The sequence below is a fragment of the Lycorma delicatula genome, chromosome 1, assembly GCF_047948215.1.
Source record: "Lycorma delicatula isolate Av1 chromosome 1, ASM4794821v1, whole genome shotgun sequence".
Classification (NCBI taxonomy): domain Eukaryota; kingdom Metazoa; phylum Arthropoda; class Insecta; order Hemiptera; family Fulgoridae; genus Lycorma; species Lycorma delicatula.
Genome location: NC_134455.1, coordinates 61110682 through 61133358, shown reverse-complemented (window position 1 = coordinate 61133358; position 22677 = coordinate 61110682). Strand labels below are relative to the sequence as shown.

Genomic DNA, 22677 nt, shown 5'->3' with positions numbered 1-22677 from the left:
TCTAGTTTGTTGTACGCATTTTTAGATTAATTATTAATCATTTATAATTAATAAATTTTTCATAATTTATAATTAATAAATTTTTGGCTAATATTTTTGGTGTCTACAAGTTAAGAAATACATGTATTATCATTTATAGAAAAGCGTTTTTGTGGCTGTGCTGAATTGAGTGATGTCCTTTTCTTGGCTGAGGATCCTCTTCATTTAGGAAAACTGCTGTTAGCTGCAGCATCTCTTACCCAACGTGAATCTTTCATTCAGAGTGAGTAAAATTCATTTTATTTTTAGAATATATCTTTTTTACTTAATGAATCAGTTTTGATAAATTATTCAATTTATAAACTTCAAAAATTAATAATCTGCAGTTAAAACAGTTTGTTTTAAGCTAATAAATTCTCTTTGATATTCATTCTATAGTGCTATATGAATTTAAAAAGAAAAAAAAAGTATTTGGTTTATATTTTTTTACAGCAGCAACTTCTTTTTTAGGAATGTAAATGAATCGTTTATTTAGGAATATGAATGGAAATCTGATTTTTCATTGTTAACTGAGATGAATACTGAAAATTTTATACATATATGTATTATATATCTTTTTTTTTTCAGCTGCAGAGTTACTGATACTTGCTCACAATTGTTTCACAAGAGCTTGTAATATGGAAGGAATTTCAAAAGTGTTAAAGTTGTGTCAAAAGCTTACTGAAGTTTTGCTAGAGAATTGTCAGTGGTCACTAATGGTAAGGGGAAGATTTATAAAAATTATTCTTTTACCTTAGCTTTATTTATTCAGTCTCATTTTTTTTTAAATTACAATTTATTTTTATCATTTACCTAAGAATGTAAGATTTATGTAACTAACCATAAAATTTCTTCACGATACTAGTGGAATCTTTTATTTTTCCCACATCATAGCTCTAGAGCTATGTGCAAGAAGGAAGTATGATGGTAATCAGTCTAAAAATGGGCTATGGATTTTTTGCATTTCTCGATGTTTCATGACCAAGAGATCCTAAAAAACAAAAAAACAAAAATAATGGTGGGAAATTTCTACATATATATGTTTGTATTTTGGAAGTTTGAAACTTAAAACTTTTTTTAGTTATTTCAACTTTCAATAATAATAGAATAAAATCTTATCATAATTCACCTTTACAGCTATTGGCTACTAAATCAGTTTTGACCAAACTTGGTGTGATTATTTTTCTTAGGCACGTTTGTTAACAAATTAAAAAAATAATATTTGCAAAATCGCACCCCCACCCCAAAAAAAAAATGTTCTAAACTAGTGGCTAAGTGGGTGTACTGCATCAATAGTATCCCCTCTCACCACAAGGAGTACTAGTATCACAGTCAGTCATCTTGGAATCTCCCTTTTTCCCAGTGGGAAATTCCCTTTTCTCTCATTCTCTTTGACCAAGAGATTTCAAATTTCAAGGGTTGCCAACCAAATTATTTTTTGCACTTTAAATGGTAATTATTTATTTTATTTTATTTAGTTTATATTTCAAAGGTTGGTAGTACTGACATTCATTTTTTGTAGTCATCTGTAATATTGTGACATCACAGATGAGTGGTAGAATTAAATAAATGAATATTTAAAGTGTAAAAAAATAACTCTGTCTGGTTGGGTCTTGAACTCAATCGTCTGGTTGGCTAGTAACCGATGTGTTAAGCCTTGTAGCTGTACCAGTCTGTCAACCGTACAAGCAAAATTTTTTCTATGTAAGTTGTGAAATTACATTAGTTTAGTTACTGCCGACCGTCATCGCTAGTACTGTCATACCTGCGCAAATTAAATATGGTATGAGCACTTGCTTTAGTCAGCATCATTGAATTAAATAAATGAAAAAATATTATATTTAAATAAAATATTTTAAATTATATATTTTAATAAATATTTTAAATTAAGTTGTGTGTGTAAGCCATGCATCAAAAATAACTGCATTGTCAATTTTTTCATCATTATTTTTCCACTATAAAAGAATAAATAACCAATTCCAGGAAAGTATAACAACTTTGGTGTCAGCTTTTTTCCTTCAGTTATGAATGAATTATGGTAACGTTCCATAATATTTCACAAAGTTGAATTGTATTTTTATTTTACCTGGCTTAAAAATGAAGTATTATAATAATTATTATATTCTGTGTATAATCTATTTTTATAAATATAATTAAGATTAATTATAAATATTACTAATGTAAACAGCTAAAATGGATATGAAGCCTGTAAAATAGTATATTTATATTTTGCATATATAGGTATATCACAAAGTTCTCCCGGGCCCTTCGTAACCTATTCCACTTGTGAGAATAATAGAAAAAGTTCACATAAACATATGTCCTAAAATGCTTTGTTTATGAGCTACAGGTAGTGAAAGATTTCACTTGGATTTCAGCTACCAAACTCATGAAATGAGTTTGTACTGAATTGTTAGGATGTTAATTAAGGGACAGAATAAATGATATCCTATAGTTTTTTGGGTGAAAATTTTAATAAAATAGGTCCCAGAACTGTATATACTGAGTGTGTGTGTATGTGTGTGCGCGCACTCACTCGCATGCGCACACTATTTTATAAGGTATATGTTAATATTTTAAATCACACTCCATGACAAATCATTTATTAATTTTAACTATGAATAATTTTTATAGGTTATATTTTGTTTTAACAGTAGAATATAAATAAAATATTTGTATTAATTTATGACATAGATCTACATAGAATAGTGAAAGTTACAGATAAACCAGACTCTATTTTGTAAGTAATAATAATAATATATTAACTTGTACTAAACTAAAATCTTTTCTTAGTAATATTCTTCATGAGAAAACATCACTTGTGAATGTGGTGCAAGGCTTTTGATCCAGATATTGTACTATTTATCGTTGTTGTATTTATTAAATTTTAAGGAATTTATTATTTACTAACAAAAAATTAAATTATTTAATATCTGTTGATATATCAGTAATTCCAGGTAATTTTAGGAATCTTAGTGAGATGATGAATGGGGAAGTTTGTTTTGGTTAGGCGTTAGATGTTATGGAAGAATGATGACAGAGAATTTTAAATTTCAAGGTCTATAACAATATGACTGAAATACTGTTATTAATAATTTCTAAGAGGTTTTTGTTTAATGCCAGTTGGCCAGTAAAATTAGTATTTAAGTTATAAATTTGGTGACAAATCTTCCAAACCATCACTTTTAGACCACACTTTTCATTACAGATAAACTAAAAATAAGCAAATAATATATTTGTAGTTTGCATGATTGCGAATTTCATGAAATTAAATAAATTATTTTTGGAGATCTATAATTTATTACATCCAATTATTAAATTATTATTTACTCTGTTGAGAAAAAGTTAGATTTGACTGACTTAAATTTAGTAATTCTGCAATGTATACATTTCTAAATGACCATCTTTACATTTCACTATCCACCTTTTCATTTTATAGTAAAGATAGTTAAAGAAAGAAAAATAAATATACTTTTATAAGCTAAAATAATCAAAAATGAAACGTATCTATAGGCTACCACAAAAAAATTCAGTCAAAATAACATTCAGTTATTATTGAAGTATGAGTCTACAAACAAAATAAACTGCTAGGTGGATGCTGATTGGATGGAGTTTTAAACAGATTAATATAACTCTATGTATAATACTATATGCACTGCCATGTAGTCCTGTGCAAGAGAGACAGCAATGGAGGTGGCTGTTCGGCATGTTAAGGGGACAGATGTTAATAGATAGTACTATCGATCGTATTAGCAATCTAATCAGCAAGTGAAGAAGTACTATGATAAAAACTAAGATAAGTAAAATTCCTGTAAAATTCAACTTATGAAGTGAGCTTATTGAGAATCAAGCACAGGACTATCTATTGTGAAACCAAGAATTCTAGTAAATCATTTAATGCTAACCAGTGAAATTTATAACTGTATACTTTATAAAGAAGTAGAAAGTAAATAAGTATAAAATCAGAAATAGAATCTGTGTATATACATAATTTGTGAAGAACTGAAAGAGAAAACTGATTTTCACAACTTGCATGAAATACAGAATTTGACTAACAGGTAGGTAGGTATTGTGATTTATCAAACTAAACAGTTTGTGGAAATTATGTCTTTCAGAGCACTAGAAGTGCCGTTGTGAATAGTGAACTAATGAGTTTCCTATTACTGAGTCTCAGTTGTGATTGTTGTTGAGATTCCTCTGTCATTGACACCAGGATATTTCTCTGACAGAAGGAATGCCTCAGCTAATAGGGTGGAAAAATGTTGATATTTCCTCCCAGCTAGACTGAATGAGGAGTTTGAAAAATTTTGAATATCGAAGAGATGGGTACTTTTATACAAACTGTTATTCATCCAAGGCATCTATTAATGTTAATATTTCATGTAATTTTATTATTAGTTAAGCAAATACCCATTTGTTGGAAACATGCCTTAAAATTGCCACACAAAGCATGAATTGTATCTTAATTACAGAGAGAAAAAGGATATTGGTCAGCAGATTGATAACGTGATAGAATAACAAGATTAAAAAGCAGATGTAAAAAACATTACCAGTATTATTGATGTGCATTTTTGAAAACCTTCCAGTCAGTGTTTAGTTTTTGTTATGTTGAAATTATACATTTATCAACTATATTTTGTGATTGGGAATATTCACTTCATAGAGATGCAGGTGCAAATTTTGGAATAGAACTGATAGAATTTTATCTTCAATTCTTATGATAGAATTTCGTCTTTCATATTTGGATTATGATGCTGACTATCTACATGCCCATTTGAGATTTAAGCTCTTTAGCTTTGATAACCCATATCAGCTCTTGCATGTATTTGTGATATAGTAAGATTATTGTTTGTTTATACATTATTTCAGACTTCTTTCTTCTGCTTACCTTTACATTCAAACTTTAAATAATAAATGAGTTTCAGGTCCAAATAAGAGTATTTTTTATAACCAAAAGAAAAGTAGATATTTGTGCTTTCTGAAATGTGTTTGAAAGAAAGTGAGCAAGTTGCCATTTAGTACTATAAATTAATTTAATTTCATTGTTCTGCTGAGCAGAATGAGTAGAGATGATGTTAATATTTTTATAAATTTGGGTGTCTTAATGGTGAATTACTGTATGTGAATAAAGGTATCTTTGAGACTGCAGTTACCATTAGTGTAAATTGGTACTGCAGATGATTTTAATTGAGCCTTATCAGACTTTTTTTATAAGCAGATTCCACATTTTCTTATTGTTTCTTTTGAGCTAAATTAATTGCTAGAGTTTTTAAGTTGAAGTAGTTAACTAGTATCACATAACTATGCCTTTGTAATGGATAATCCTTTTCTTATTTGATCCAGTTTAACATGCAGTAAACTTAATTGATTTTGGATTATTTAACCATTTATAAATTAAAAAACAATTCTAACTGTTAAAAAAATAACACTCTGTTAAACTAGTTATGCTTTTTAATATGCAAAATTTGAAATATTTCATTATTTCCAAATGATAAATTATGTCTAAAGTAATCAGTATACAAGTAAAGTGTTAAATAAAAAAAAAGGAAATACAAATTTTATGAGCAGAGAATTAACTTCTACCATGTGGTAAAATGTAAAAATGTAATTGATCATGATTATGGAAAAATAAAACAGTGATATGTATATTTCAGTTTGAAAAACATTTTATAAAAATGTGTCCCAATAAAAAACCAGCATGGTTATTTTATCATACAAAAATTCCATTTTAACTGTTTAAATCATACTATTCTTTTCTATTATATATTTTAAATAAAGTGAGCATGGTATGCTAAATATGGCCCAAAAATTTCCTTTTTTTTTTTTTGTCTTCAGTCGTTTGACTGGTTTGATGCAGCTCTCCAAGATTCCCTATCTAGTGCTAGTCGTTTCATTTCAGTATACCCTCTACATCCTACATCCCTAACAATTTGTTTTACATATTCCAAACATGGCCTGCCTACACAATTTTTCCCTTCTACCTGTCCTTCCAATATTAAAGCGACTATTCCAGGATGCCTTAGTATGTGGCCTATAAGGCTGTCTCTTCTTTTAACTATATTTTTCCAAATGCTTCTTTCTTCATCTATTTGCCGCAATACCTCTTCATTTGTCACTTTATCCACCCATCTGATTTTTAACATTCTCCTATAGCACCACATTTCAAAAGCTTCTAATCTTTTCTTCTCAGATACTCCAATTGTCCAAGTGTCACTTCCATATAAAGCGACACTCCAAACATACACTACCAAAAATCTTTTCCTGACATTTAAATCAAAATGATCAATCTGACATTACATCAAAATTTAAGAATTTTTGATGTAAACAAATTATATTTCTTACTGAAGGCTCGTTTAGCTTGTGCTATTCGGCATTTTATATCGCTCCTGCTTCGTCCATCTTTAGTAATTCTACTTCCCAAATAACAAAATTCTTCTACCTACATAATCTTTTCTCCTCCTATTTTCACATTCAGTGGTCCATCTTTGTTATTTCTACTACATTTCATTGCTTTTGTTTTGTTCTTGTTTATTTTCATGCGATAGTTCTTGCGTAGGACTTCATCTATGCCGTTCATTGTTTCTTCTAAATCCTTTTTACTCTCGGCTAGAATTACTATATCATCAGAAACACGTAGCATCTTTATCTTTTCACCTTGTACTGTTACTCCGAATCTAAATTGTTCTTTAACATCATTAACTGCTAGTTCCATGTAAAGATTAAAAAGTAACAGAGATAGGGAACATCCTTGTCGGACTCCCTTTCTTATTACGGCTTCTATGTTGGTTTGTTTTTCTTTAATCTTCCTTCTACTATTAATGTGAGGCCTAAAATTGCTTCCCTTATCCCTATACTTTTCCTGACACCAAATTGGTCTGCTCCTAGCACTTCCTCCACTCTCCTCTCAATTCTTCTGTATAGAATTCTAGTTAAGATTTTTGATGCATGACTAGTTAAACTAATTGTTCTGTATTCTTCACATTTATCTGCCCCTGCTTTCTTTGGTATCATTACTATAACACTTTTTTTGAAGTCTGACGAAAATTCCCCTTTTTCATAAATATTACACACCAGTTTGTATAATCTATCAATCGCTTCCTCACCTGCACTGCGCAGTAATTCTACAGGTATTCCGTCTATTCCAGGAGCCTTTCTGCCATTTAAATCTTTTAATGCTCTCTTAAATTCAGATCTCAATATTGTTTTTCCCATTTCATCCTCTTCAACTTCCTCTATGACACCATTTACTAATTCATTTCCTCCGTATAACTCTTCAATATATTCCACCCATCTATCGACTTTACCTTTCGTATTATATATTGGTGTACCATCTTTGTTTAACACATTATTAGATTTTAATTTATGTACCCCAAAATTTTCCTTAACTTTCCTGTATGCTCCGTCTATTTTACCAATGTTCATTTCTCTTTCCACTTCTCAACACTTTTCTTTAATCCACTCTTCTTTCGCCAGTTTGCACTTCCTGTTTATAGCATTTCTTAATTGCCGTTAGTTCCTTTTACTTTCTTCATCACTAGCATTCTTATATTTTCTACGTTCATCCATCAGCTGCAATATATCGTCTGAAACCCAAGGTTTTCTACCAGTTCTCTTTATTCCGCCTAAGTTTGCTTCTGCTGATTTAAGAATTTCCTTTTTAACTTTCTCCCATTCTTCTTCTACATTTTCTACCTTATCTTTTTTACTCAGACCTCTTGCGATGTCCTCCTCAAAAATCTTTTTTACCTCCTCTTCCTCAAGCTTCTCTAAATTCCACCGATTCATCTGACATCTTTTCTTCAGGTTTTTAAACCCCAATCTACATTTCATTATCACCAAATTATGGTCGCTATCAATGTCTGCTCCAGGGTAAGTTTTGCAGTCAACGAGTTGATTTCTAAATCTTTGCTTAACCATGATATAATCTATCTGATACCTTGCATTATCGCCTGACTTTTTCCAAGTGTATATTCTTCTATTATGATTTTTAAATTTGGTGTTGGCAATTACTAAATTATACTTCGTGCAAAACTCTATAAGTCGGTCCCCTCTTTCATTCCTTTTGCCCAGCCCGTATTCACCCACTATATTTCCTTCCTTGCCTTTTCCAATGCTTGCATTCCAATCTCCAACTATTATTAAATTTTCATCTCCTTTTACTTGTTTAATTGCTTCATCAATCTCTTCTTATACACACTCTACCTCATCATCATCATGGGCGCTTGTAGGCATATAGACGTTAACAATCGTTGTCGGTTTAGGTTTTGATTTTATCCTTATTACAATGATTCTATCGCTATACGTTTTGAAATACTCCTCTCTCCTCCCTATCTTCTTGTTCATCATGAAACCTACTCCTGCCTGCCCATTATTTGACGCTGAGTTAATTACTCTAAAATTACCTGACCAAAAGTCTCCTTCCTCTTCCCACCGAACCTCACTAATTCCTACTATATCCACCTTCATCCTACCCATTTCCCTTTTAAAATTTTCTAGCCTACCAACCTTTTTCAAGCTTCAAAAATTCCATGCTCCGACTCGTAGAATGTTATTTTTTAGTTTTCTGGTGACCCCTTCCTTAGTAGTCCCCACCTGGAGATCTGAACGGGGGACTAGTTTACCTCCGGAATATTTTACCAAGGAAGGCGCCTCCATTATTGTTGTGTGCAAATGCAGAGAGCCACATTTTCTTGGAAAAAAAAAACAGCTGTAGTTTTCCATTGCTTTCAGCTGCGCAGTACTCAGAGGAATGATGTTGATATGGCCGTTTAAGTCATTGTGACTCAAGCCCCTAACAACTACTGAAAGAGCTGCTGCCCTCTTTCAGGAATCATTCCTTAGTCTGGCTCTCAACAGATACCTCTCCGATATGGTTGCACCTTCGGTCCAGCTACTCTGTATCCCTGAGCACTCTAGCCCCCTCACCAACGGCAAGGTCTCATGATTCAAGGTCTCAAAATTTACTTAAGTGTCACATATTTTTGATGGTAATGAATATAGGTAGTAAATATAGATAAATCATGTTTTTTTAATTTTAATACTGATAGATATTTCAATGGATAATGTTTTCATCTGAAAACAGATGAATTCACCTTTCTTCTTGAACATCTTTCTTTCTTCTTAAATTAGAATTTACAAATAACATAACATTTTTCCAAATAAATAAAATGGGTTTTCTTTTATTATAAAAAACTTTCTAAATTTTTTAGTATTGCTGTAATAATTTCATTATATCATAAATATATGATGTCTTTAATTTGTTGTGATATAATTCACTGGATTTTCCTGTGTCAAATGAGTACTTGAAAATTACAAAAAAAATTTTATAAAATAGCAGGGAAACCACCACTCTTGCTGGGTGCTTTTAAAAATGTATATTACCTTACCAGTATCATGTCTACACTTTACATTACATGGTACTAAACTACATCATACAGAGCATATTAACTAAAGCATATGTAATAAGCTGCTCCCAATATTGATAAAAATATCACACATATCATATCTTCAGATAAAGCATTATTGCTTTCTTACTAATTATGTTTATAACAAATATAAATTTTTAAATTCAGTGAATTGTATTTTTAAAATATGTAATTATTGTTTGTTTGTTGTAAATGTTTGTTTTATAGACTGAATATTTTCTTTATTTTATAAGAATATTGAATATTTTCTGAGTATTTTCTTAATTTACTGTAAGTAGTATTTGATATAAGAAAGTTTATATTTCTAGGAATAGTTATGTTGAATTTGTTTTTAGTGATAGTTATAGTTTATATTATAAGAAATCTGAAAACTGTCTGTATATGGCTTAATGTGTATAAAATTACAAAATTATAAAAACTATTTATATTATAATGCAATAAATGTTTACTTTTAAAGTAAACTAGTGGTTTAAATAAGTACTAAACACCTGTGACTGTCATGGATTAGAAATGATTCTTATAGGGGACTGCCAAAGCTTTGTTTAAATTGCTTCTAGCTTATTCCGAAGATGTATGGATTTGTCATTAATTTTAATTCATGACTTACACTTCATGTTACTTTTGTGTGCATCTTTGTTCTGACAAGAATACTACTTGCGTTTGTTAATAGTATAATAATGATTTTTTTTCATTTTGTCTTTGTGCAGGTTCGTTTATTGACAGGAATTGGACGATACACAGAGATGCATTACATATTTCATCTTCTCAAGGACAACCAACAGTTTGAGTCTCTTCTTTCTAAAGGTCTTGATAAGGTATTAAATCTGAATATCAAACTATTGCAGAAGTTAATGTATGTGCTTGCATGTTGCTTTATGTGTGCTTGCTCAGGTAAAATATTTTAACATGAATGTAGCCTGTCAAATTTTCTGTCCCCTTTATTAGGACCTTTCATGGAAATGTTTTTTTTTTTGTTGTTATATTTGCCTCATTTTATATTTGATATGGCCTCTTTCAAAGTTCTTTATGTTTTATGCTTTTGTTCATTGTTAAATACTAATTTACATTACCAATGATGTTAGAAAAGTTTGTATAATAAGACTAAAGTACTTATAAATTAAAATATGGTTTACTGCCTTGAAGAATTTCTTCTCTCTCCAATTATAAGTACTTTAGTTATTGTAGGTTTAGAAATACATTAGAGCGATTCACTCAGGTAGAAATTCACAAGGGGATAATAAAAAAGATGTGGGGTGCCCAGAGTTCAAATCTCAGAACTTTTTTATATAAATATGTTTTTCATTTGTTAATGATGTATTTCTATTAATTTGTTTTAGATACTCTGGGCAAATTAGATTTAGCGTTTTCTTTTTGTCTTCAGTTATTTGATTGGTTTGATGCAGCTCTCCAAGATTCCCTATCTAGTGCCTGTCATTTCATTTTGGTATATTTTTATATGCAGTTATCCATCCACATTATTTCTACTACATTTCATTGCATTCATTTTGTTATTGTTTATTTACATGTATTAGTTCTTGCGTAGAACTTCATCCATGCCATTCATTATTTCTTCTAAATCTTCTTTACTCTCAGCTAGAACTATTATATGATCAGTAAATCATAGCATCTTTATCTTTTCACTTTGTGCTGTTACTCAGGATCTAAATTGTTCTGTAACATCATTAATTGCTAGTTGTATGTAAAGATTAAAAAGTAACGGCAAGGGAACATCCTTATCTAACTTCCTTTTTTATTATTGCTTCTTTCTTAGGCTCTTTAATTATTACTGCTGCAGGTTGGTTCCTATAAATCAATTATTCTTCTATATCTATACTTGAACCTTAAACTTTTTAAAATGCTTTTTAACATTTTAAAATTTTGTAACATTTTATTCCAGTCTACATTATCAAATGCCTAAGCCTACCTAAGCCTATAAATGCCATGTGTGTTGGTTTGTTTTTCTTTATTTCCTTCTACTATTTATCTGAGCACTAAAATTGCTTCCCTTGCTCTTATACTTTTTCTGAAACCTAATTGGTCTTTTTCTAACACTTCTCCTTTCAATTCTTCTGTACAGAATTCTAGTTAAAATTTTTGATGCACGAGTAGTTAAGCTAATTGTTCTGTATTCCTCACATTTATCTGCTCCTGCTTTCTTTGGTATCATGACAATAGCACTCAACGTCTGACAGAACTTCTCCTTTTTTGTAAATATTACACACTAGTTTGCATAATCTGTCACTTCCTCACCTGCACTGCACAGTAATTCTGCAGGAATCCCATCTACCCCACGCACCTTTCTCCCATTCAAATCCTTTAATGCTCTATTAAATTCAGATCTCAGTATTGTATCTCAATTTTCATCCTATTCCCTATTCAACTTCCTCTTCCTCTGTAACACCAAATTCTAATTCATTTCCTCCAAATAATTCTTCAATATATTCTATCAACCTTTTCTTTTATATTATAAATCGGTGTACCGTCTTTATTTAACATATTATTAGATTTTAACTCATCTACCACAAAATTCTCCTTAACTTTCTTGAATGCTCCATCTATTTTACTAATGATCATTCTCTTTCTACTTCTGAACACTTTTCTTTCATCCACTCTTCTTTTGCTAATTTACACTTTCTGTTATAGTATTTCTTAATTGTCGATAGTTCCATCACTACATCGTAGAACCTTCTTCATCACTAGCATTAATATACTTTCTATGTTAATCCATTAGCTCTAATATATCCTCTGATATCCACGGTTTTCTACCAGTTCTCTTTGTTCTGCCTAAGTTCAGTTCTGCTGATTTAAGAATTTCCTTTTTAACATTCTCCCATGCTTCTTCTATGTTTTCTACCTTATCTTTTTTTCTTTTTTACTCAGACCTCTTGCAATGTCCTCCTCAAATATTTTCTTTACCTCCTCTTCCTCAAGCTTCTCTAAATTCCACTGATTTATCTGACACCTTTCTTCAGGTTTTAAAACCCCAGTTTATATTTCATTATCACTAAATTATGGTCGCTGTAAATTTCTGTTCCTGGATATACTTTACAGTATATTATAATATATATTGTCAGTACAATCAGTTCAAAGAAATGAAGACTATTACTAAATAAAAGCCAACCCAATATTCAATTATTGAATACAAATTGTACACAATTAACATATTTTTTCTGACAGTCTCCATGATGTGCATCAGAAATACATAAGTTTCTCTAGAAAAATATTTTTGATTGAGAGCATACAAACTCATGGACTGCTTCCTCTACCTCTTTGACAAAAGACTTGTCTGCTATCATTTCTGAATGATTCAAAAAAATGAAAATTACTGAGGGGGGTTGAGATCTTACTGTGCATTGGATTGAAGATACTTTTGAAAGACAGAAGATTTAGATATTTGACAGCATTGTCATATTCCTTCAAAACACCTATTCAAAATTCCACTTTTTTTGGACATGATTGTATGATATTGGCAATTCTTGAGAACTACATGCATTGCACTAGGGAGATTATTCACTAAATTTGGTTATGTAGTGCACTAAAATTATTCCTTGTTCATTATAAAAGAGTCATAAATTTTATTACTGATGTTTGTGTATAGAAATTTGTTTGGTTTTTTGAGAAGCTATGGTGCCATTCTTTGCTAGCTTTCTCAGTTTATAGTTGGTCATTATGAACCAGGGTAAGTGCAAAGAATGTAACCCATTGGGTTAGTCTAGTGGTGAATGCGTCTTTGCAAATCAGGTGATTTCAAAGCTGAGAGTTCCATCCTAGTAAAGGCAGTTACTTTTATACGAATCTGAATACTAGATTGTGGATACTGGTGTTCTTTGGTGGTTGGGTTTCAATTAACCACACATCTCAGAAATGGTTGACCTGAGACTGTATAAGACTACATTTCACTTACACTCATATATATCCTCATTCATCCTCTGAAGTACGAGGTGTGATCAAAAAATACAGTGAATGAATTTTTATAGCAGCAACTGCCGACGCTACATCCATATGCTGTAATTTGTCCAATAGCGTGATCAACTGAGACAGGCAGGGACAAGTTGTAACACGTTTGAGCTTGCCAGTCAGCTGCCAGAGTGAGGTTGTGTTTATCGTGTCTGTCGCGCAACATGTAATTTGAACAACGCATTAACATTAAATTTGTTTTAAGTTGCAAAAGAGTGCCAAAGAAGCTCATGAAATGTTAGAATCGGTGTACGGCGATAATGTGGTAACTTTGAAGACTGTGTACAAGTGGTATTATCGATTTAAAAACAGAAATGAGTCTGTTGAAGACGAGCAGCGTGCGGGATGTCCAGTAACCTCAAAAACAGTTGAAAATGTGCAAAAAGTGGAAACAATGGTTCGTTCAAACAGGCGAATGACTATTCGAGAGCTATCGGAAGACCTTAACATCTCGTACGGATCTGTTCAAAGCGAAACGACGTACGAAGAAAGCGACCAGAAAAATGGACCAATGGCTTCCTTCTTCACCACGAAAACGTGCCGTGTCACACCTCGCTTCTCATTCGCGAGTTTTTGGCCGAAAAAAGTGTTCCTGTTTGTCCACATCCGCCATACTCACCGGATTTAGCACCATGCGACTTTTGGCTCTTCCCAAAAATTAAAACTGTGCTTAAAGGAAAACATTTTGACACCATTGCTGACATTGAGAGGGCCACGACCGAGCAGCTGAAAGCCCTTCCGAAAGACGCCTTCCAGAAATGCCTCCAGTCATGGAGTCAATGTTGGGATAAGTGAATTGCTAGCCAAGGACAGTACTTTGAAGGAGATTAAATCGAATTCTATGTAACCTTATTACCTTTTTTAATAAAAAATTATTCACTGTATTTTTTGATCACACCTCGTAATACCTGACGGTGATTCCCAGAGGCTAAACAGGAGAAAAGTGCAAAGAATGTACTGGTTCAAAGCTCTTCAAAAAAATCTTATCGACATTTAAACATTGTTTTTTTTTAATTCTGCTATCTATTCTACAATTCTATAAGGTAGTGCAGCATCCATTCAGACTCTTTAACTGCAGAATACCTTAAAATGTATGGTGTGTTGATTGATTCATCACTCATATCTACAGGATGGGTGAAAATCCCTTTACACTAGTAATGAAATTATTAGGATATGTGCAGATTACTTTCTATGGATCTAAAATGTCTGTGTGGGTTCCACCTTGTTCAAAGCACATCTGTATGCACTTCCATGTCCAGTTGTTCATCTGCAACAGCATATCGAGGTGATATTTTCAAAGTTGACAGAACAGCATCTTGGGGCTGCTCATTGTTGATGTGTCTGCATTTTTGTATATCATCTTTTCCAAAGCCCCAGAGTGCTTTGTAAGGTGTGGTGAGGTCAGAGCTTCTTGCTGGCCAAGGCAATGGAATTAGTAACTCTTCTGACCCACATCTGATCCAGCAAAATAATTTGTTTGAGGCATTTGCAGACATTCAAAGCAAAATATGCTGGAGCATTGTCTTGCTGAAACATAATGATGTCAGTAATTCCTTTTACTGTTAATTCTGGAAACAATCATTCATCGATCATTCTCAGATAACTTTGCTGATTAACAGTGCCATTGAAAAATAAGGACCAAAGAGATTTTCAGCTATCATCCTAGCCCAAATTATAACATGAGGCAGATGGTGTTCAATTTCCTTAATAAAGTGAGGATTGTCTTTCACCCAAAAAAAAAGAAGAAAAACATTTTGATTGTGAGAGCTTTGATAAATCGCACACTTGTCTGAGAACATGACTTTTTTTATAGTTTGCTCTCAGAAAGTGTTGAAGCAATAACTGACATATATAAGCACGTTGATCAACATCATTGTCACTCAACCTATTAACTGTGGCTGTGCAAAAACCATTTAACTTTCAAGTCCTTCTGCATGTGGTTTCACATTGTCGATCTTGGAATGCCTAACTCTGCAGAATATTGCATGTTGATTTCACGGGTTATTATTGAATGGGGGCCTCCACACCACTACATGTCTCAGCTCAAATACTCAGCGCATCAAGAACATTTCACGAAAGTACTCAGCGCAGTGCATCAAGAATACTTCCTGAGGCAAAAGCCATCTTCCATTTCAGTAACGTTTGCCGTGATGGTGATTTCCCAAAGCAAACAAAGAAATCATTCATAATGTTCTCCAATGTTTTACCAGTGAGTGGATGTTCGTGGACCCACACACAAGTTATCAAATGCTCTTTAACAATGAAAGCACTCATATCCGCTGTCGTTCCACACTACTATGAATAAGATCATCCACCACAAATGAGCACACCAGATGATTTCCACCGCTGCTTATCCTCCCCACCTTTCCAGCAGTGAGAATTGTCAGCAGCAGAACCTGATTAAGTTGGATTTATTACAGTGTAAAGGGACTTCCCACCCACGCTGTAGATGGCTACCTATCATTTATTAACACGAGGGTAAGTCAATTATTATCTGCAATGTAGTTATAAATTTTATTGCAATACAAATAGGAAACTTACATGTACATCATTTTTCAACATAGTCCCCTTGTATTTCAACGCACTTGGTCCACCATTGCACAAGCTTCCTGATGCCCTCATAAATGAACGTGTTCAGTTGACCTGCAAGCCAGGAATGCACCGCTTATTTCACTGTATCTTCCGAGGTAAATCAACAGCCCCTTCATGCCTCTTTGAGTGGACCAAACAAGTGGTAATCAGAAGGAGCAAGATCAGGACTATACAGAGGATAAGCCAATACTTCAAATTGAGTTTCTGGAGCGTTTCAGCAGTGTGGGCAACAGTATGTGAACAGGCATTGTTGTGCAACAACACAACACCTTTCGACAGCAGTCCTTGGCATTTGCTTTGAATTGCAGGCTTCAGCTTGGCAGTAACCATCTCACTGTAATGCGCACTGTTTATTGTTGTGCCCCTTTCCTCATAATGTTCCAGTACTGGGCCTTGTTGAGTCCCAAAAAACCTTAAGCATCAGTTTTCCTGCGGATGGTTGGGTCTTGAGCTTTTTTTTTGCAGGACGAATTTGGATGTTTCCATTCTATACTCTGTCGGTTGGTAATGATGGATCCATGTTTCATCACCAGTGATGATTCTGTCTAAGAAGATGTCCCGTTCGTTACCATAGCGATCCAAATGTTTTTGGCAGATGTCCAAGCACGTTGTTTATGCAACTGTGTGAGTTGTTTTGGAACCCATCTTGCACAGACTTTATGAAACCCAAATCTGTTGTGGATGATTTCATAGGCAGAACCGTGTGCCACTTATGAACCGTAATTTGCAGACGATGTGCCACTTCATCGATAGTTATTCATCTGTTTAAGAAAACCATGTCACGTGCACGCTCAATGTTTTCCTCATTTGTGGCGGTAAACAGTCGTCCAGCTCCTTCGTTGTGTGTAACACTTGTGCGACCATTTTTGAATCCACTCGTATACACTCCGTAGCAGCAACACACTGTTCCCGTACTGTTCCGAAAGTCTTTGATGAATTCCAGCCCCTGATACACCTTCCGACCACAAAAAACTGAACACTTTCTGCAAACAGAAAGTGGAGGAGCCATGGTTAACGGCAGAGCAGCGATAATGGAACTAACCTAGCAGCATCAAACCTGTACAAACATAACAAGTAAACCACGCATGCTTCATGTACGCAACACAACAGTACTGCCAACATAAACAAAAATATAACTAAATTGCAGATAATAATTGACTTACCCTCGTACACACCACCTTTCTTCACCATGGCTTCAACTGCAGCATTAGTCTGAGGTATTACCCTCTGAGCTTGATTCAGCCAGGAGAGACTGTTGCAGAACTAAGACTATGAACTTCCTAATCCACTTGTACACTTACTATAGTGGCACACATGCTGATCAATGTGCTTAACTGACATTCATTTGTGAATTTCAGTGGATTTCATCCATTTGCTACTGAAAGATGAATATCAGAACATTATTCCTATTTGCAACTGGTGCACAAGTTAATCATTAAATGATTCTTTTTTGACAATATTTAACTAAACATTTTAGTTGAAAATTGCTGTTGCTTAGATTTTCACTACGTTGTGTTGCATGTATCTTTATTTTATGATCAGATAATAATAAACTTTCATCAATTAAAATTCATAGTATAATTGACATATTTGTGGCCATATAAGTTTAGTGATACAATAACAGAAAAAAGAGAATCTATTAGTTCTTCAGAAATCCTAGGAAGATAACTTATAAGAATTAGTAAAATCCTAATACTAAAAGAATCAGGTTTGAAAGTTATGAAAGAATCACAAAACATAAATTGTCACATGTAATGAGTTAATAAATTATCATAAAAAACCAAGGGCAAATGTTGAAAAAAATTAGAAATGCTCTCAGGTTATGTCAGAGAAAATAAAAACTTGTGAAAGTTTCTTCTTATTAGAAGTAGAACAAATTTTAATAGAATGGATTAACTACTGAACAGAATCTGCTCATGTCTCTTAACCCGGCAGTTATTTCTGCAAAAGTATTCTCAGTATTTCAGATGTGAAATTAACAAGTATGTCAAATTAACAAGCTGGATAATTATACTACATTAAAATATTAGATAAAACTGTAAATTATTTATGACTTTCTTGGATCTGGTAAGTTGTATCTTGCATATAATTATTATTGTTATTATTAATACTTTAAATAAAAATCTGTGAATATGCTTGATGTAATATTACTATGTCCTTCGTAACATTGATATACCAAGGCCTTCCAGCCATGTTATTGTTGTTTTAATAGCCTTACTATTTTATTACTAACCGTTAGCTTTCAATTCACTTATAAAAACAAAATTATCTATGAATTCTGAGTTTGTTGTTTTTTAGTACACAGGATTGAAGTCTGCTACCCTTGATTTTGTGAGAGATGATAAAGAACTCTTTACATTGGTGGCTCTGCACTTCTTAATGTATTCAGAATTAGCTGCTATGTTTGAAGAAAATGCATCATCATATTTGGAATCGCTGGAATTAAATGACGAAGGAAAGATTCTTCATTCTGATCGAAATGTACAAACTCTTGAGGCTGCTGTCAGAGCTTACATGCATGCTGCCCAACACTATATTCAGGTTTTATATACTTGTAATTTTGAAAGATGTAATGTTTTATTCTGTAATCTGTATCAATTTAATACCTTTTATCTATTTTTTCTATCAGAAATCCTTTTATATCCATAGAGATTGACAAAAATTCATAGGATGTGAAAACTATCATAAAAAAAGTAGAAAAAATGCCATAGGATTGCAGTGTCTCACTTTTAAGAAGTAAAACTAAAGTAATGGTGGTACATACTGTATATCCCTTAATAAAGGCGTGAGAAATATTTTCAGAAACTTGTTGCACTTTCTTAAATGCTTAAAATTTCACTTCTTGATATATTACTGCATACATTATCGCTGTAGAATTATTTATCTGTTAACATTTTAAACCATTTCATTATTCTAATGAATTACTTAGAATGCTAATAAATCTAATTAACAAAAAACTTAATAAACTTCTAAAACGATGAGAGTATAGTTTGATAATTTTTGTATAAATAATTAATTATTGTTAAATTTATAACTGTATGATACTTATATGATTATTTTTTCTTCAGGCATTAAAAATTTCCTTAGTCTTTGAGAATAATTTTTTATAAAATTGTATGTTTGAAATAAAAGATTAAAAATTACTATATTGAATTACATTGTGTTTGAATTATGATAGTTGCATAAAAATTTATTTTATGCAAGTAGTTTAGTATTTTATGTTAGTATTTTAGAATTTTTTACCCGTATTATATATTAATTTTCAGCTACTCTTGTTTTGCATGAGCCTTAATTATTTTTATCACTTATTAAGAAACAAGAAACTGTATGAAATGATTTATTAAATCATTCAGCCTTACAAAGTGATTTCATCACTTCACCACATAAATCAACTGTCTGGATGAGAAACTGTCCAATACTCACAGAATAAGTGATTGTGTATGATAAAAGATAAAGCCTGGTCTTAGATTCATGTATCTCATCAGTGAAGATTAATGAAAATTATATAAATTGCTTGATTTAATGCTTGTTCTTTTCTTAATTTATTTACTTTTCAGTATTCTGCATAAAAGTTTATAGCTATTAACAAAGGAAAAATTCTAAATGTTTAATCAAAATTAATTAATTTAAACTGATTTGACACCAAATAGCACAAGCAATGTCCAGCATAAATTGTCATTCACAGGAAATATTCTTGCCAAATATTTTTGGGTGTGTAGCAGAGTTCTAATCTTTTACAGCTGTTTGTTCAAGAGTTATTCTCAGATGTAGTGAAGAAACATTAGTAGTGCTAGATAAATGTTATTGGCAGTTTAAGTACATATCTAATATAATAAATAAAAATTAGATTATGTTTTTAATTTTGCTAGCATGGCAAAATTAAAATTTTTTGTACTACTGCTGAAGTTTATACTCTTTCCGCAGTTTGTAATTGAGGAATTTTATTGTCATTTTACTAATTTGTAATTTTTTAATATTTATTTAGGCTAAAAAACTGAAAAGAGCTACAGCTATTATTAATCAGGCAGAGTTGGTTTCATTACAGTGGTCATTTGTTACTGGTGTAGAAACTGGCCTAAATGCAGATTGCCTTTTGAAGTTACAGTGCCATCAAGTTACTACTTTTATTAATAATACCCTTAGGTAAATTTTTTATAATTATGATTTATTTATTGTACAAGTTTTCTGTTTATTTGAAGGTTATTAATTAACTGTATTTAACATGTTATTGTAAATTACAGTTTTCCTTAATGTGCTGGTAAAGCACATTATGAAGCTTAGAAAGGGTTTTGTTATATGTAAAATAATTCACTTGACTTTTTTTGTTTACCAGATATATGTTTAAAGAGATATAATCTATTAGATATCTGGTCCAAACTACCAGTAATTACACCAATAATAATCACCTGTGAACATAGCATTAATTTAAATAGCAAGCCACCAAAACTTGTGGGGCTTTGCTTTATATATATATATATATATATGATTATTATTTTGTGTTCATTGCACTCTGTGCAACTAGTGAACAATTAGCAACCTACTATGGCCCAATGAGATGGAAGATGACATGTATATGTAAATGAGGTATATTCTTGTACAGTCTCGGATCAACCATTCCTGAGAGATGTGTGGTGTTATATTTATTATATATAAATAATTTTATTATTTATATTTATATATATATATATTAATTTATTTAACATTATTACCACTGGGTCAAAATAATTATTATTAACAATAAAGATTACCAGATATAGTTCATAAAGAGATGTACCCTTACCTATTTGTAGCGCTTTCAGTGCTTATAGCTCCATCATCAGCAGACTTTTTATTTTTTACAAATTACACAGTATGAAATTAGAATATTATTATAAAATATTGTTAATTATTATTTGAAATATTAACATATAAAATAAATTATTAAAACATTCATTAAAATCAAATTATTAAAAAGTTAGTATATATTATACTGTAGTCAAAATTTAAAACATCCTCATCTACGATGACATGATATAGAATAGTATTATCAAATCTTAATAATTTTGTTAAGTCCACCAAATTTATCAACTTATTATCAAATTTAATTTGTTTGTTGATAAGTATATAATCAACTACTAATATAAATACTAATATAATATTTTTCTAATATGTCTATTTAAAGTTGTATTTAATTCTATATTTAATATGTCTATATTAATATATCATATAATAATATGTGTATTATTATTTATATCTAGAATTTCTAAATTATTTTCTACAATTATAATATTATATTTGTTTTTGTTAAGTGTTCTGTAAAATGTAGTATTACCATTTTTTAATTATCAGTGCTCATTAAATTTCTTCATGAATGATCTGTTGGATTTATCCATATATATATACATACATAGATAAATCCACCAGATCAGCAGGTGTAAATATATATATATTTAATAATTTCATTATATATATATATTATATTACACCGAAACACATTAATTAGATAAGTTAAACTTACCGTATTTATTTTCAAAAATAAATTTTCACAGCATCCCGCATCTTCAGTATTGAATTCTAATATTACATTATAATATAACTATTTAAAAAAATTTATTTTAATTTTATTTTAGAATGTTTTTTGTTTCAAAATTTAAAAATATTATAAATGCATATGCAAATTTTGCTGTCCAGTACTAGAATGATGTAATCTTTTTAAGATTTTAAGAAAAAAATACATCATTCCAGTACTGGACAGCAAAATTTGTATAGGCATTCATAATATTTAAAAATTTCAAAACAAAGAACTATTTAAAATAAGTTGAGTACTCAACAGAATTCCCAAATTCTACTCAACAGTAGAATTTGGGAATTCGTCCATAATATCTTGAAATTTATTAAACAATGACATTTTCGACAAATTCAAAATCATTAAAAAAAATATGATTTAATGTATTTATAGAATTAAACACAAACTGAAAATTTAGAAGCAAAAATTGATTCTTGGAATTAATATGGTAACTACTTATTATCTACTATGTAGTAATAACTTATTTATCTACTATATTTTGGTAGTTTAAATTTAATTTAATATTAAATTGTATTAGCACAATGATAATATGTTAATAAATTATTTAAATTTTCAACAAAAAAAAGTATATACATATATTCATACTCACACATTTTTTCTGTGAATAAAGGAATTTTACCCAAGATTTTTTTGTAAAAATTATAAAAATAGCAATGGCACTTTCTTACTTATTAAATTTCAAGTAAGTGTAGTATTCAAGATCTTGGTGATTTTCATTTAGTGTCAATTTGCATTGATTTAGTTACACTGGCAATCAGAGTTTCTATTGATATTGTTAATCTATAACTTGTAAACTGTTAGTTTGATCACTATTAAAATGTTACAGTCAAATTTGTGTTTTCTAATAGTTCCAATGATCCAGCTTAAGATAAACTTAAGCTGGTCGATTAAGCTTGTTAAGGGGTCGATTATTGTTTTTTGTAACTTCTCAAAATGCAGTTACTTTATTAAAATATCCTGGTTATCTTAAAAACTATTTAATTAATTTGGCGTTTGGAAGAATTAAAAAAAAAAAGATTAGATTAACAGTGTGTAAAATATCAATTTTTTATGTATCAATCAGATGTCACTAAAACAGCATTTCTTTTAAAATCCACTCAAAAACTGCAATTTGCTTCC

The 22677-nt window shown here is 31.1% G+C and overlaps 1 protein-coding gene across 1 annotated transcript in view; it reads left to right on the top strand.

The window, feature by feature from the left end:
- LOC142318822 (spatacsin-like) overlaps positions 1-22677 on the top strand; it is a 57310-nt gene that overhangs the window by 17004 nt on the left and 17629 nt on the right. Inside the window, exons 2-6 of the mRNA XM_075355337.1 lie at positions 140-262; positions 607-737; positions 10151-10258; positions 18291-18533; positions 19978-20135. Coding sequence (XP_075211452.1) covers positions 140-262; positions 607-737; positions 10151-10258; positions 18291-18533; positions 19978-20135 — 763 coding nt within the window. The remainder of the gene's footprint in view (positions 1-139; positions 263-606; positions 738-10150; positions 10259-18290; positions 18534-19977; positions 20136-22677) is intronic.